Raw genomic sequence first — 14,656 nt, 5'->3', positions numbered from 1 at the left:
CCTTTGTTTGCTTTTTTGTTTTCTTGTGTTTTGGTTCTATGTGTCAGTCACTAATACCCTGTGTACTTCATTGACTTATATTGTATATTCTTGGCTCACCCCATGAGAATATAAGCCCCACACGGACAGGCCGTGTGGGGGCGGGTCCATCTGCTTCCTACTTTCGCACTGTTTTCTTTTTTTCTTTTTGGGGCCATATGGTTGTTGAAACTTGGCCTCTGTTTGCCGTTGCTGCACAGAAACGTGGAGACGGAGTTTGGGAGAAGGAAAAAAATAGCTTTATTGTTTTGCCAGGCAAAGGGGGCCACAGCAGGCTAATGCCTTAAAGACTATGCCCCCCTTAGAAGGGATAAGGAGGTGGTTTTATAGTTTGGGGCGTGGAAAACAGGACCCTGCAGACAAGGATCAGAGTAGAGGCGAGCTTGCATTGCCTTTCAAAGCTGGGGCTTAGTGGCCCTGAGATGGTTCATTATCACTGGGCCACAATGGGAACTCCTAATCAGTCCCTTTTATCCATCAGTTCTACAGGTGGGGCACTGTTAGAGAAGCTTGGCTTCCTCTATAGTCCAGGTAGACTCAGACAGGAGCCAGCGTTATTCACTATTGCGTTATGAGGACAGCGGTGCACGAGAAAAGCATGGTCGCTACCCTCAAGGGGCTTACAGTCCAGGGTGAAAGAAACATGAGTTAAGTCCTCCACCCAGAAGGGCAAGTGGGATTACCAGCCTCACTGGAGGTGCAGAGAGCTGGATGGCTGAGATGCCAGGTAGGCACATTGCGGCTGAGAGCTGGTGGATGAGTTAATTAATAAGCAAAGAGTGGGAAGAACATTCCAGAAAAAAGGGCTGCATGTTTAAAGGCTTTAGGGGAGTGCCCGTTGTGGCACAGTGGAAACGAATCTGGCTAGGAACCATGAGGTTACAGGTTTGATCCCTGGCCTTGCTCGTGGGTTAAGGATCCGGCGTTGCGCTGAGCTGTGGTGTAGGTCGCAGACTCTGCTCAGATCCCACGTTGCTGTGGCTGTGGTGTAGATCACAGACGTGGCTTGGATCTCAGTTGCTGTGGCTGTGGTGTAGGCTGGCAGCTGCAGCTCTGATTTGACGTCTAGCCTGGGAATCTCCATATGCTGTGGGCATGGCCCTAAAAAGCAAAACAAAAGTAAAAATAAAAATAAAGGCTCTAGGGCCAGTGGGAACCACGAGAGGCCAGGATGGTGGGGGCAGGGTGAGGGAAGGTAGGGGGAGGTGAGGGTGGGAGGCCCAGTTCTGGTTGGGGGGCCTGAGTTTTCTCCTAAGTGCAGCAGGAAGCTGTTTCAGCAGCGTGGGAGTCGGGGAGGGCAAAGGTGCAGGCCGCTGGGAGTCATCAAGTCTGATTTTTGTGCTGAAGACAGTTCTGGCTGAAGGGTGGAGAACAGATGAGCTGAATAGAGGGGACAGACAAGTAGGGAAGGGTTGATGGGCTTTGTAGCACCGGAAGAAAGGAGGAAGTAGTGAATCAGAACTATTTGGCCAAGGTCATGCCCCTCCCTCGCGTCAGCCCACATTCAAAGTCTGGTTGATTGAGCGGGGCCGGGGCAGGTGCCAAAGCCCGCTCCCTGGTCGAGGCGGGACAATTCCGAAGGGTGGTTCTGGCCCCGGAGCTCCCTGGAGGATGACCAAGAGCTTCAAACGGAGGGAAAAATGTAGCATTTTCCAGAGTCCCCGTTGTGGCCCAGTGGTAACGAACCCGACTAGTATCCATGAGGACGTGGCTTTGATCCCTGGCCTGCTCAGTGAGTTAAGGATCCAGTGTTGCTGTGAGCTGTGGTGTAGGTCGCAGATACAGCCTGAATCCCATGTGGCTGTGGCTGTGGTGTAGGCTGGCAGTTACAGCTCCAATTTGACCCCTAGCCTGGGAACCTCCATATGCCATGGGTACGGCCATAGGAAAAAAAAAATTATAATTTCCCATTCTCAGTGGAGAGGAGATTTGAGGCCAGGACCTGCCCAGGATTCCAGAGACGTGTAGGTGGGTTCCTTATCCTCCCAGTGCCTAGGAGGACTTTGATCTGCCCTGCGCAGCGGTCCCAGCCTCTTCTCTCACCGCTCTCCTTCCTCCAGAAGGCTGGTGAGCTGTGGGGCGGGGGTGGGGTGGGGTGCTTTTGACCCTGGGATGCTGGTTCCAGCTTCCCACTTATCAGCTCTGTGACCTTGGGCAAATCCCTTTACCTCTCTGGGTCCATTGTTTCATTGGTAAGACAGGAAGTTGGAGTAATCAGTGACTCAAACTTGGAGAGTTTGTTGAAAGCTACAATCATTAAGCATATAATTTCTGGCCCTGCAGGGGTTCCTAAAGTCCTGGGGTGGGGCAGGGAGGGGATTTAATTGGGCTTCAGGTTAAGAATCCTCGTAAGGAAACAACCTGTGTTCATCTAGAGATGAATAAAGATGTGGCACGTATGCAAACACACAGGAATATTACTCAGCCATAAAGAAGAATCTTATCATTTGTGACAACGTGGGTGGACCTAGAGATTATTATGCTAAGTGAAATAAGTCAGAGAAAGGCAAACACTGTACGATTTTCCTTATATACTGAATCTTAAAAACAACAAATGAACAAACACAGTAAAACAGAAACAGACTCATAGATAACAGAGAACAAACCAGCGCTGCCAGAGGGAAGGGAGGAGGGGACCGGACAAAACAGTGAGGGAATTAAAAGGGAACCAACCTGGAGTTCCCGTCGTGGCTCAGTGGTTAACGAATCCAACTAGGAACCATGAGGTGGCGGGTTCCATCCCTGGCCTTGCTCAATGGGCTAAGGATCTGGCATTGCCGTGAGCTGTAGTGTAAGTTGCAGACGCGGCTCAGATCCCATGTTGCTGTGGCTCTGGTGTAGGCCGGTGGCTACAGCTCCAATTCGACCCCTAGCCTGGGAACCTCCATATGCTGCAGGAGCTGCCCAAGAAATGGCAAAAAGACAAAAAAAAAAAAGGAAACCAACCTGTAGCTACAAAATAAATAAGTCACGGGCTGTAATGAACAGCATAGGGAATATAGTGGATAATACTGTAACAACTTTGTATGGTGACAGATGGTAACTAGACTTCTCCTGGTGATCATTTTGTAATGTATTGAATCATTATGTTGTACACCTGAAGCTAATATAATATTGCAAGTCAATTATATTTCAATGAAAAAAAAAAAAAAGAGTCCTGGAGTTTCCGTCGTGGCTCAGCGGAAACGAAGCTGACTAGTATCCATGAGGATGCAGGTTCCATCCCTGGCCTCAGTCAGTGGGTTAAGGATCCAGTGTTGCGGAGAGCTGTGGTGTAGGTCCAAGAGGAGGCTTGGATCTGGCATTGCTGTGGTTGTGTAGGCTGTTGGCAACAGCTCTGATTTGCCCCCTAGCCTGGGAACCTCCATATGCTGTGGGAGTGGCTCTAAAAAGACACACACACACACACACACACACACACACACACACCAAGAGTCCTTGGGAGTTCCTGTCCTGGTGTATCGGAAACAATCCAACCAGGAACCATGAGGTTGCGGGTTTGATCCCTGGCCTCGCTCAGTGGGTTAAGTGTGGCGTTGCTGTGAGCTGTCGTGTAGGTCGCAGACGCCGCTCAGATCTGGCTTGGCTGTGGCTGTGGTGTAGGCTGGCAGCTACAGCTCCGATTAGACCCCTAGCCTGGGAACCTGCATATGCCGCAGGTGCGGCCCTCAAAAAGATAAAAAAAGACAAAAAAAAAAAAAAAGAGTCCTTGGATGAGACAGTGACAAGCCCCATTTGTGATGGTGGCCTGCTGAGGACCACCTAATACCTACCCTAATTCTCCCCACAATGTTTTAAGGCAAGCATTACTTTTTTCACCTGGAGCTCAGAGGCAGAACTTAAATGACTTGCCTAAGCTGGGAGGAGCTGAACTCAGACCCCAAAGCTAGGTCTTTCTGAAGCCAGACTGTTCTCGCTCTCCTTTATTTTTTTTGTGGCTGTGCCCAAGGCATACGAAAGTTCTGAGGCCAGGGCTTGAACCCGAGCCACAGCAGTGACAACACCAGCAGTTCCCAGGTCAGGGATCCAACCTGCGTAGCTATTGCGATCTGCGCCACAGCTTTGGCAACAAGGGAACTTCCAGGGACCTCCTGTTCTTCTTGTTTACCTCCAAAGCGGTAGGACCTGAGGCCCAGAGAGACTAAGTGGCCGGCAAGGTCACCCAGCAAGGGTGCCAGGGGAGGGGGATGGGTAAAGGGTGGCGCTAGCTGAGAGGTGGAGACAGGGGGCAGGTGTGCTCACTGCCAGAGTCTGGTGTGGACAAGTCTCACCTAGTAGCAGCGGGAAAGCCATGGGGAAGAAGGATGGGGAAAGTTGGAATTAGGGGAAGAAGGCAGGCCCCCAGGGGCTGGGCCTTAAAGACAGCGTTCAAGTTTGGTCAAGGAGAGTCTGTCCCTAACAGCTTGGTTCTTTCACTTCTCCCAGCCTCCGTTCAAGCTATTCTCTTTTCTCAGGCCCGTCGAACTCCTCCGTATTTTCCACGGCCAGCTTAAATGTCTTCCCTGAAAGTCTGAGACGCCCTCCAACCCTCCCTCCCATTCATTTTTCTTGCCGGTGTCTGGGGAGAGATGCTCGCTTCTCCCCCAATCCTCCAAGGGCTGGATGCTTCCCTAATGCCCACAGGGCGTGGGCAGGCAGGGTGGGGCTGGTGAACTAAGGGTGCTGGGCCTGCAGCTGCTCTGCGTCCCCAAAGGAAAGTGTCTTCTGGGGGTGTCCCACCCTGATCCTCGATGCTTCCAGCCTCTCCCCTCCCCCGCTGGAGGGGACCCGAGTGTGATTGGCGGGCAACCTCTGAAGCCTGCGAAGGCCCCTGAGTGTCCATGTCCTCACCCGAAGTGCCCCCATGGGCACAGCCTGGGTCTGTCTCCTTCAGGGAAGACGGGTGATATCATTGAGTGTCTGTATCTCTCTCCCGCCCCCCTTCCTGCTCCTTCTGCTGCACTCGGAGGTCAATACTGCTGGGACTACAGAGATGCTTTTGATGAATGAAACTCAGTGGCTCGATCACTCCCAAAGGACAGGCAGAAAATCCCCCACCACGACTCCTCTCGCTCCTATACAAAGTAAAAGCACTTGGCAAGGGCCGCCCTAAAGCCGCTACTGAGCCCTCCACCCCCCAGGCTCAACAGCCTGATCCTCGACACAAACGCGCACCAAAGAGCAAGGCGGGGAAGGCGCTGCGCCTTTAAGAGGCGGCGGGCGGCGCTGCCCCCTGGCGGCCGGCTCCGCCGCGTTTCCTCCGGCCTGGTCCAGCGGTCCTGCCGGCCGGGTCAGCACGGTGGCAGCGGCTGGGCCGGGCTCGGCGAGAGCGCGGGCTGCGCGCGAGGACGACGACGGAGAGGAGAAGGAAGTGGCAGCGGCGGCGGTGGCCGCGGCGGCGGGTGAGGACGGCGGGGCGGGGCGGGGTGGGGCTGGGGGCGCTGGCGGCCGCGTGCGCCCCGCCGGGGTCCGAGCGCGCCGGGCAGCGCACGCGCTCCGCTCGCATCGGCCAAACGCGCCGCCCGGGGCTCGGAGGGGGAACTGCGGGCGAGAACGGGAGGGAGGGCGGGGAGGAGGGGCTTGGGGGCGGCGCGCAGCCCCGGCGCGGTGGCCGATCGTCCGCGGCCGCCGCTGGAGGGCGTGTTGCTCGGTCCCCAGCGCCGGGAGGGCGGCGCCAGCGAGGGAGGGCCTCCCTCCTCTTCCCAGCCGGGCCGGGCCGGCGCTCGCGAACTTGCGCGCCGGGAGCCCCGGGGGCGACGGGGGCGTGGGCGGCGGCGGCGCGGGCGGCCCCGGCGCAGCGGCAGCCAGTGGAGTGCCGCGCTGAGCGCCGCTCCCTCCGCCCGGGCGCCCGCCCCGCCCCGTCCCGCCCCTCCCGGCAGGACTGCGCGCCCGGAGCCCCGTTCCGCGTCCCCGCCGCCGGGAGGAGGTGCCGGCACGCTCGCGGCGCGCGCCGGGCCGCCAGACTCGGCCTGTGGGCGATTTCCTCCGACCCGAGCTCTCCGCCCGAAGAGGAAGATGCAGACCTTTCTGAAAGGGAAGAGAGTTGGCTACTGGCTGAGCGAGAAGAAAATCAAGAAGCTGAATTTCCAGGCCTTCGCCGAGCTGTGCAGGTAAGGAGGGACGGGGCTCCGGCGCCCGGGGACCCCCGGCCTGAGCCCGGTTCAGCCTCAGCGGCTGGTTCGGGAGATTAGAGCAAAACGGGAAGGAGCGGTGCGTGGGGACACGGAGTCCGAGTAGCCAGGTGGCTGTGGTGGCCGCGGGCTGTGTACGAGGGAAGCAGTTGCCAGTATGGGCGGTGTGGCACGGACCAGGGCTCTCAGGTGCACTGGGTCTCCCGGTAGGGAGACCCCTGGCTGCCCAGGGCGCGGTGGGAGCACTGCTAAAGGGGGCCGAGGGACCTGGGAAATCGGGGGATCCACGCCGTATGCCTGTGGCTGGAGGTACTTTTGGACTGGAGTGTTTTTTCTTGCTTGGGCCTCTTCCCTTCATGGGGAAGGGCTCCGAGGTTCGTATGCTCGTGGACCACCTACTCTGTGCCCCGCCTGTGCAGCTGTCTTTGCAAGAAGCTATCATCGCATATCACTGGGTTAAGCCTCTTTGAAGCGAGTAGCAATACTTGGCATGTATGTGATTTGCTGTCTCATTAGAGCCTCGCACCAGCCTTGAGAATTGGCTGGGTTGGTGATTCTGGGCCACGTGTCTGAGAAGGGGGATCCATCCACAGAGAGGTGGGGTACCTCCCCCTGGGGTCCCACAGCAGGGAGTGGCTTGATGCCTAAGAGGAGGTGGTGGGTAAATGCTTCTGGTCTAGAACGGCCTTCCTCCCTCTGGGCTCCCCCCCCTCCCCCACCACTGGTCCTTCTGGGGTGGAGGCTCCGGGTGTTTTAATACGATGGAATTCTTAGTCCATTACAGATGCATCCAGTTTTGGGTCAGGTCTGCCTCACCTTGCTTCACTACAGTGGCTTTGGCTCTGAGAAGCTGTTAGTTAAATACTGTTCTCCGTGAAAGCCTAAGAGAATCAGGCTCCCCCAGGCTTTTGCAAACTCTAGGTGGAAGACCTTTTGTTATGCAGTGTCTCCACTTGGTAGATTTGATTCTTGAAAATGGACCCCCCCTTGCATTTTTATCCCTGTTGGGTCACCAAACATAATGATTGGGTTTCCTTATCTCCCCTTGTGCGGAGCAAGTGGCTGGTCAGAGCTGGCTGGTGCAGGCCCGCCTGGCAGCACCTCTGTGCCCCTCATGCCTTTTCCCAGGGCCTGCTGCTCCTTTGCCTTGTTCCAGCCCCCAAGGCGCTCTTCTCGCTGCAGCCAGAGGGGCGCCCCTTGTATACAACAGCTCCTGGTTCTGCGTCCCTTGGTCTGGGGATAGGGCCTTGTCTGCCTTGCCTCACGCTGGCTTCCCCAGGAGAAAGCAAGCTTTTCATGGTCAGTAGGGCATGCCGAGTGGCCGGGGAATTCACAAGGAAACTAGGAGGAACTTGCAGCCAGAGCTTTGAAAATGGGTCTGAGGACTTTTGGAACATTCAAAAAGGGCCCTCGCACCTAGCCCTGCAGAGACACGCACTTGTGGAAGATGTGCCCTGGACGCCGAGGACATGTGGAGAAGCCCCTAGACCTGATCTTGAAGTCTGGTTCTGGCGTTAGGTGCCCGAGTTCCCTGCAGTCATCTAAGACTTGGGAAATCCCCACTGATACCTTGCACCCTTTTTCCTGAGGTCTGTCTGTATTTGTGTCATCCTGTGTCTGCAGCTAAAGCATGAGGCTTGTCATCTGGTTGGTATGTTTTGCTTGGTAATTAGGAAGCTCTCGTGAAACACTTCCAGCCAAGACTTGAGGCTGGGTCTTCAGGCTGGACTTGCAGTTGGGTTTTCCCTCTTCATGGACCCTCCTGCCTTTCATCAGGGGGTTCGGAGCAAGCTCTGATGTCAACCATTCTGGGGGGAAATCCAGCACGGAGTTCTTTCTCTGAAGGGATTGTGGCTTTCCAAGTCTAGTTGGCTTCTTCTGGCCGAAACGTTGGCTTCAAAGAGAGGAAGGAAAACATCTAGGTCATTCTAGAACCTCAGGAATCCCACTTTGTGTTTTCATCAGGGGAGCTTTAGCTAGTTTTGTCACTTAAGCTTAAGAAGGAAAAGAAAACACCAAAAAGAATTTTTTGGTTTCTTCTCCTTTATTACTTTCAGGGCAGCGCCCCCTGGTGGCCACACGTCTGTACTGGATGCAAAATGCTCCCACCCTGGAGAGGGTGGCCTGCGCCCTTTGCTGGCTCTTGTGTGTGGTGTGAGTGCTGGTGCACATTTCAGTGGCCCGGAGGGGTCGTGGATGGCCATTGTCATGTTTTTGACTTTCAGAGGCTGGGGGGTGCTCGTGCTTTCCTTTGGATGGTGATGAATTGTCTGGGAGTTGCATCATGAAAAAGTCCAGAGATGTTTGAAAGCGGCTTGCGGCTCTGCTCCGAATGTTTGGGGCAGTGTCAGAGGCAGGGAGGACGACCTGAACGGACGGGGACGAGTTGTTTGGTCAAGTGTCAGTCAGATCTTGTAGAAAGCCTCAGAGCTGGAGGGAGTGCGGGAGATGGTCTCCTCCTGCTCCTTTGTTTTACAGCCGGGGCAGCAGGCACGAGAGGGGGCAAGCTCCATACTTAGGTTCCTTTGGTTCAGCTTCTAGAATGGGTCCAAGCTGGTGCCTTGAGAGCCACATGGAAAGCAAGCCCTTTCTCCTTGGGCCTGTCCGATGGTTAGGCAGACCCCCCCCCATCTTCATGGGGGTCCCGCTGCTGCTGTTTTGCCTTGGGGACGCAAGGCTGAGTTGTAGCCCCAGCGAGTGTCCTGCTCGTTCTTCCAGGGGCATCTGCCGCAGGCGTCTCTGGGCAGGTCCTGCCGGGACACCTCTGCAGGCGTGAGGGCCAACCCTCCAAACCCTGGTGCCTCTTGACAGGTCCTCTGGCTCCGAAGTAGATGGGCCCTGACTCCGCTGGTTTTGCGTGGCCTGGGTTGTTCCTGCCGCCCTCCTCTGTTCCCCTCACCACCGGGATGGCGCTCTCCTCCCCCTCACACTGGGACCACCTGGCAGCTCCCTTGCCCCCTCTTGTTGTGGCTTTTTAAGAAGCCCAGAAGGGACTTCACAGGGGACCAGAGACCACGAAGCTGTTAACTGGAAATGTCATGTGATTTTTTAAATTTTTTTTTTTTTGTCTTTTTGCTATTTCTTGGGCCGCTCCCGCTGCATATGGAGGTTCCCAGCTAGGGGTCGAATCGGAGCTATAGCCACCGGCCTACGCCAGAGCCACAGCAACGTGGGATCCCAGCCGCGTCTGCAACCTACACCACAGCTCACAGCAATGCCAGATCGTTAACCCACTGAGCAAGGGCAGGGACCTAACCTGCAACCTCGTGGTTCCTAGTCAGATTCGTTAACCACTACGGGAACTCCCTGATTTTTTTAGTGTTCTTACTTCTCCCGGTGCCCGGCGTGGCAGTGCCGGCTGACCTCCGTTCCCTTTGTCCCTGTTTTCTGTGTCATCCTCCAACTTCTCACCTTCCTACTCACCTTTCCTGTGGCTGAAGCCATGTTGCAGGAGATGGTGAAAAGGCACATGACAGCACGAAGGATTTTGGTATAAAATGATAAAATGTGGGCGAACCTCTGTCTGTCATTACTGTTGTGTTAGTTGACTTTTTTTTTTTGGTCTTTTTAGGGCCGCACGTACGGCATATGCAAGCTCCCAGGCTAGGGGTTGAATTGGAGCTGCAGCCTACGCCGCAGCCATGGCAACACCAGATCTGAGCCGTGTCTTTGACCTACACCTCAGCTCAAGGCAACGCTGGGTCCTTAATCCACTGAACAAGGCCAGGGATCGAACCTGCGTTCTCATGGACACTAGTTGGGTTCGTTACTGCTGAGCCAAGGGGAACTCCATTTTTTTTTTTCCTTTCAGTTGAGCTTTTAATGCTGTCCTTCCTGGTACCTCATCTCTCATCATCCTCCCAGCAGCCCTAGGGTGGCCGGATGGGGAACCTGAGGCTCTGAGCATAGGAGGGACTCACATTCGGAGAGAAGGGCTTTTCTGAGCCCAGACCTGAGGCCTCTACGCCTGAGGATGCAGCTGCCTTGTTTGTTAAGACGTGCTTTGCCCAGGTTAGGCCTTGGCACTTGGAGGCTCCAGAAGTAGGGGAGGGCAGAGCCCCTGCCCTCAGGGAGCCGGGAGTCTGGTGTTAACAGTAACCTGGCTTCCGGGGTGCCCCCAGGTTGTCCCTTCCCCTCAGGGCTTACGTTCCTTTCTTTAAATGAAGGAATCTAGAAGGTCTGTCTTCGCTGGGATTGCTTAGCATTGTTCTGTGCTGGGATTCTTTTGGGAGGTTCTTAGTGGGAAGGAAGCAGAGTCTTTCCCAAGATGAAGTGATGCTGGTCCGTGAGTGGGTATTTCTCTGTTTGTCTTAGTCTCTGGATCTGGCACCATTTTGGGGTGTGGGGGTGGGAGGAAGTACTGACTGGGGTTTCCTTGGCAGCTGTGCACCCGGACTGTCCATACCCCACCTTGCAAAGAAATGCTTTGCACTACCGGCCTCTGAGGGAGTGAGCTGAGCTTCTGCACGAGGAGACGGCCATCTGGGCGCCGCTGTCTGTTGAGGAGCCTGCCTGGGTCCTGGGCTTGGCTCTGCAACGAGCCACCCGAGGCTCTGCCACTGGGCCCCTGCCTGGTGTCCTCATCTGTGCCGTGAGGATAATAATAGTATCAGCTCAGGGTTCTTAGGCCTGGAACTCTGTAAATGGTGGCTGCTGCTGTTCAGTCTGGCTTGCTGTCCTGGGGGTGGGGGGATGGGCTTCTGCCCACCAAGTCTTTCTATTCTATGGCATTTGCTGATTGAGTGTCCCTGGTTTGGGCGGTTTTTGAGCGACCCTGAAGTCCGGGAGGAATACTGACTGCCCATCCTGCCTGGGTGAGCGGAGTGCGGGGCTGGCGAGCACAGTGAAAGATGGGCCTCCCCTGCCCGGTGCCCTCCCAGTGTCCCTTGTTCTCCCGTAATGCCCGGCCCGTGGGAGTCTTACAGCCGCTGGGAGGCAGGGCCACTGTCCTCACCTAATGTATGGATGGGGAGCCTGAGGAAATTATGTTTATGCAAGATGATACTTTCATTTTTTTAAGTTTAGCGATTCAAGAGGAGTTTGTGCTGAGTTTCTTCAAAATGCCAAGAGTCTCCATGAGCAATCATGACACTATTATTAGCCAACGTTTATTGCTTTATCTCTTTGAATATTAAATACATGCATATGTTAAAATAAAACCCTGAGGACTCGAAATACACAATGGAAAGGACTCAAAATACACAATAAAAAGTCGATCTGTTTCCTTCTCCTTCTGGTCACTCAGGGACACGTGCTCTTGGCAGTCTCCCTTGAGGTGGGTGTTTTTTTTCCCAACTTTTATTTTTTAAATTGAATGAAAAAGTCTTTAAATGCTATAGTGCTTTACAGTTTTCAAGTTTCACACGTATGATTTTATATAATCTCGTAATAACCTTAAAAAAAAACCACCCGACTCCTGTATCGCCCCTCCCTCCGCTCAAGTTGTTTTGTGCAAAACGCAGGGCACACGTGTGTGGGTCTCTTCCACACGTGCTGTCCTGCCCTTGACTCCTTTCCCAGAACACCACGTCTTAGAGAGATTGCGCAGCGCTGCTGTGTTTGGAGACAGTTCTGTATCACTTGCCTCCTTTCTTTAATGGCTCTTGGAGTCCAGGTCTCAAGACGATGGACCGTGGTTCTTGGCCTGAGGTTGGCTTCTGCCGGCGTGGGTGGTGAGGCAGGGGTCCTGGCCCCATCGCCTGAGCGCACATTGCTCGGTGAGTGACTCCTGGGTCCGGGGGCGTAGGCATTTTGCTTTTTCAGGGCAGGGCTGAAACCCCTGACCAGGACAGGGCCCTGCTCACAGGGGACAGTGGATGGGAGGCCTGTCACCCACACCGTCCTCCCCAGTGCAGACCTGGACAGACGTTTTCGCTCGTGGCCGTACATTTGGGTAAGACGTGGCACTTGGGCTCTGCATTTCCCTGGTGACAGATTGAATTCATCTCGTCGGAGGCTGACTGTGTGTCATCGGGCAGGCACGGGGGCAGAGCGGGGCGTGCGTGGGGCTGGGGCCTCTGTCCCTACCCCCAGGGCTGTCCTGCCGCTGCTGATGTTTTTCTCCCCCGGGGTTTCGCAGGTCTGGGGCATTCAGTAAGTGCTCAGCCAAGTGCCCCTTGGGGGCAATTCCTGAACAGTAGGATGCAAATAGGGTTTCTGTTCCCACTCATATTTAGAATGCAGCTGGTAAGCTGCCTTTCTGAGGGAATGTTTTTGGTACCTCCTTTTTTTAAAAAGTAAGATTTATTTTAGAAAGAAAAATCATCATTCAGGAGCTGCGCATCTAGTCCTTCCCTGGCAAAGCCACGGTCTTCAACACCTTCCGTCTCTGTGCGTGAGTCGGACCCACCCCAGCCTCGCCCCCTGGGCGGCCTGGCTCTGGGGAGGGTGTCGGGCTCCCTGGGAAGCCCAGGCAGGGTGGGCTGGCTTGTCCACAGTCCCACAGCGGGATGTGGGGGGGCTCACCCCACTCCAGGACCAGCACCCCCCTGCCATCTGCTGAAGCCTCCCTTCAGACAGCGCTTCCTCTGGGGCCCGGCTGCTTGAGTTCCGCCTGCTGCTTTGTCTTGCTGGTTCCAGGCCGCCCCCAGAAAGCAGCTGCCCTGCGGCCGGTGCCTCCCCTGCTGGGCCTCGTGGTAGGGGGGATTCCGTTGGGTCTTCCTGGTGCCAGGCTGAGGGTTGTGACAGCTCCTGGGGGGTGCCCCCGCCCCCCTGTTTTTAGGGCTCGGGGGTGGATCAGTCACCGGCCATGCAGATTTGAGAACCGCCCCCAGTGAAGGACCCCCAGACTCCTGTCCGCCTTCCCTCCCAGGCCCATGGGTGAGGGGTGCCCACGCTGTTGGTCGCCCTTGGTGTTCCCAGTCGCCCAAGCCTGCGGGGTGGCCTCTGCTAGGCCGCCGGTCGCCCCAGAGGGAGACTCAGGATTCCCTGGCCAGAGTCTCTCCCAAAGACAGCTTCTGGGAAGCACCTTTTTTCCTTCCCTTGTGCTCAGGAGCGCAAACCCTTCGTGCCCCTCAGCCGCCCTTGCTTGTTGTCTGTCTCCTTGGGAAGGTTGGTTCCGTAGAGACTTTGGCAGTTCTGTTTCCTGCTGAAGCGGGTGCACATAGTAGGAGCTCAAAAGGGTATCTGTTAGCGGATGAAAGAACTGACTGTTAGGTTTTGGAAGCTTTTTCCGTGTTCCTGTAGCTCAGCCAAAGCCACTTGTGACTTGAGTGCTCTGGGCCGGGAAGGAAACCTCAGGGTAAAGCTGGGGGGCCCGGGTCACGGAGGAGCCCGTCCGCTTCACTCCTTCATTCGCTCAGCAAATCCTGAGCATCCACCTCAGCCCGCCCTGTGCTGCTGCTGGTCCCTGCCCTGCTTCGCCTAGATTTGGGGTAAGGAGATGGAGGGAAACTAGTACACAGATACACTTACTGGCTCGAGGTGGACCTGGAGCCAGAAAACTTGCAGATGGGAGAAGCATGGCAGGAGTAGCTGCAGCCACTTTGGCACTATATGGTCAGAGAAGGCCTCTCCGAGGAGGTGATTTTTTTTTTTTTTTTTTTTTTTTTTTTTTTTTTTTTTTTTTTTATCTTTTTGCCATTTTCTAAGGCTGCTCCTGCGGCATATGGAGGTTCCCAGGCTAGGGGTCCAATCGGAGCTGTAGCCACTGGCCTACGTCACAGCCACAGCAACGAGGGATCTGAGCCGCGTCTGCAACCTACACCACAGATCACGGCAACGCCGGATCCTTAACCCACTGAACAAGGCCAGGGATCGAACTCACAACCTCATGTTCCTAGTCAGATTCGTTAATCACTGAGCCACGACAGGAACTCCGGAGGTGATGTTTAATGAGAGACGAGTGCCTGTTCTCTAGGAGCAAAAGAGCTACAGGGCGGGTGGGATCTGCTGCCTGGAGGTCACAGGCCCTGACCTGTCTCTGCCGTGGCCCTCGTTTCCCTGAGGACTGAGGGCAGCCGTCTAGGGGAGAGCAGGCTGGTTTCCACGTTAGATGGGTGGTGGTCAAGGGAGGCAGCAGGGTGTCCTGCGGTAAACTTGTTCCCTAAGGATGTGACGGGGGACCAGGTAGGTGGTCCTGGGACCTTCCTGCACCGGAGGCTGCAACTGTCTGTGCTCCAGGGCTGAATAGGAGGACAGATGGTCCTCTTGGCCCTGGTTCGGTCCAGTCTTGGTGTTCAGGAAGGAGCAGTTCTGGGCCTTGGACAGCTGGGGTGGGGGATGGGTGGAGGGGACCCTAAGGGCCTGGTAGGCCCTGGGCCAGCTGACCTCTCCCAAAGCTCAGGTTAGGCGCCAGGAGCCCAGGCTGTGGGGGGAAGGATGCTTCTTCTCTTTTGCAGTCATTCGCCTTCCTCCAAACCCAGAGTCAGCAGAATTTGCCCAGCAAAAGTAGCACCTGAGTGTCGTGGCGCAGCGGTTAACGAATCTGACTAGGAACCATGAGGTTGCAGGTTCGATCACTGGCCTCACTCAGTGGGTTAAGGATCCGGCGTTGCCGTGAGCTGTGG

The 14,656-nt window shown here is 55.6% G+C and overlaps 1 protein-coding gene across 2 annotated transcripts in view; it reads left to right on the top strand.

Moving 5' to 3' along the window:
• ITPK1 (inositol-tetrakisphosphate 1-kinase) overlaps window positions 5,272–14,656 on the top strand; it is a 158,830-nt gene continuing 149,445 nt past the window's right edge. The window contains exons 1-2 of one of the 2 annotated variants that reach the window (XM_021097985.1): window positions 5,272–5,420; window positions 5,898–6,128. In XM_021097985.1, coding sequence (XP_020953644.1) covers window positions 6,034–6,128 — 95 coding nt within the window. In that variant the 5' untranslated portion in view covers window positions 5,272–5,420; window positions 5,898–6,033. 2 annotated transcript variants of the gene reach the window in all.

The sequence above is a fragment of the Sus scrofa genome, chromosome 7 (genome assembly GCF_000003025.6).
Source record: "Sus scrofa isolate TJ Tabasco breed Duroc chromosome 7, Sscrofa11.1, whole genome shotgun sequence".
Lineage (NCBI taxonomy): Eukaryota > Metazoa > Chordata > Mammalia > Artiodactyla > Suidae > Sus > Sus scrofa.
Note: the sequence above shows the minus strand (reverse complement) of the source record. Positions and strands in the feature narration are given on the sequence as shown.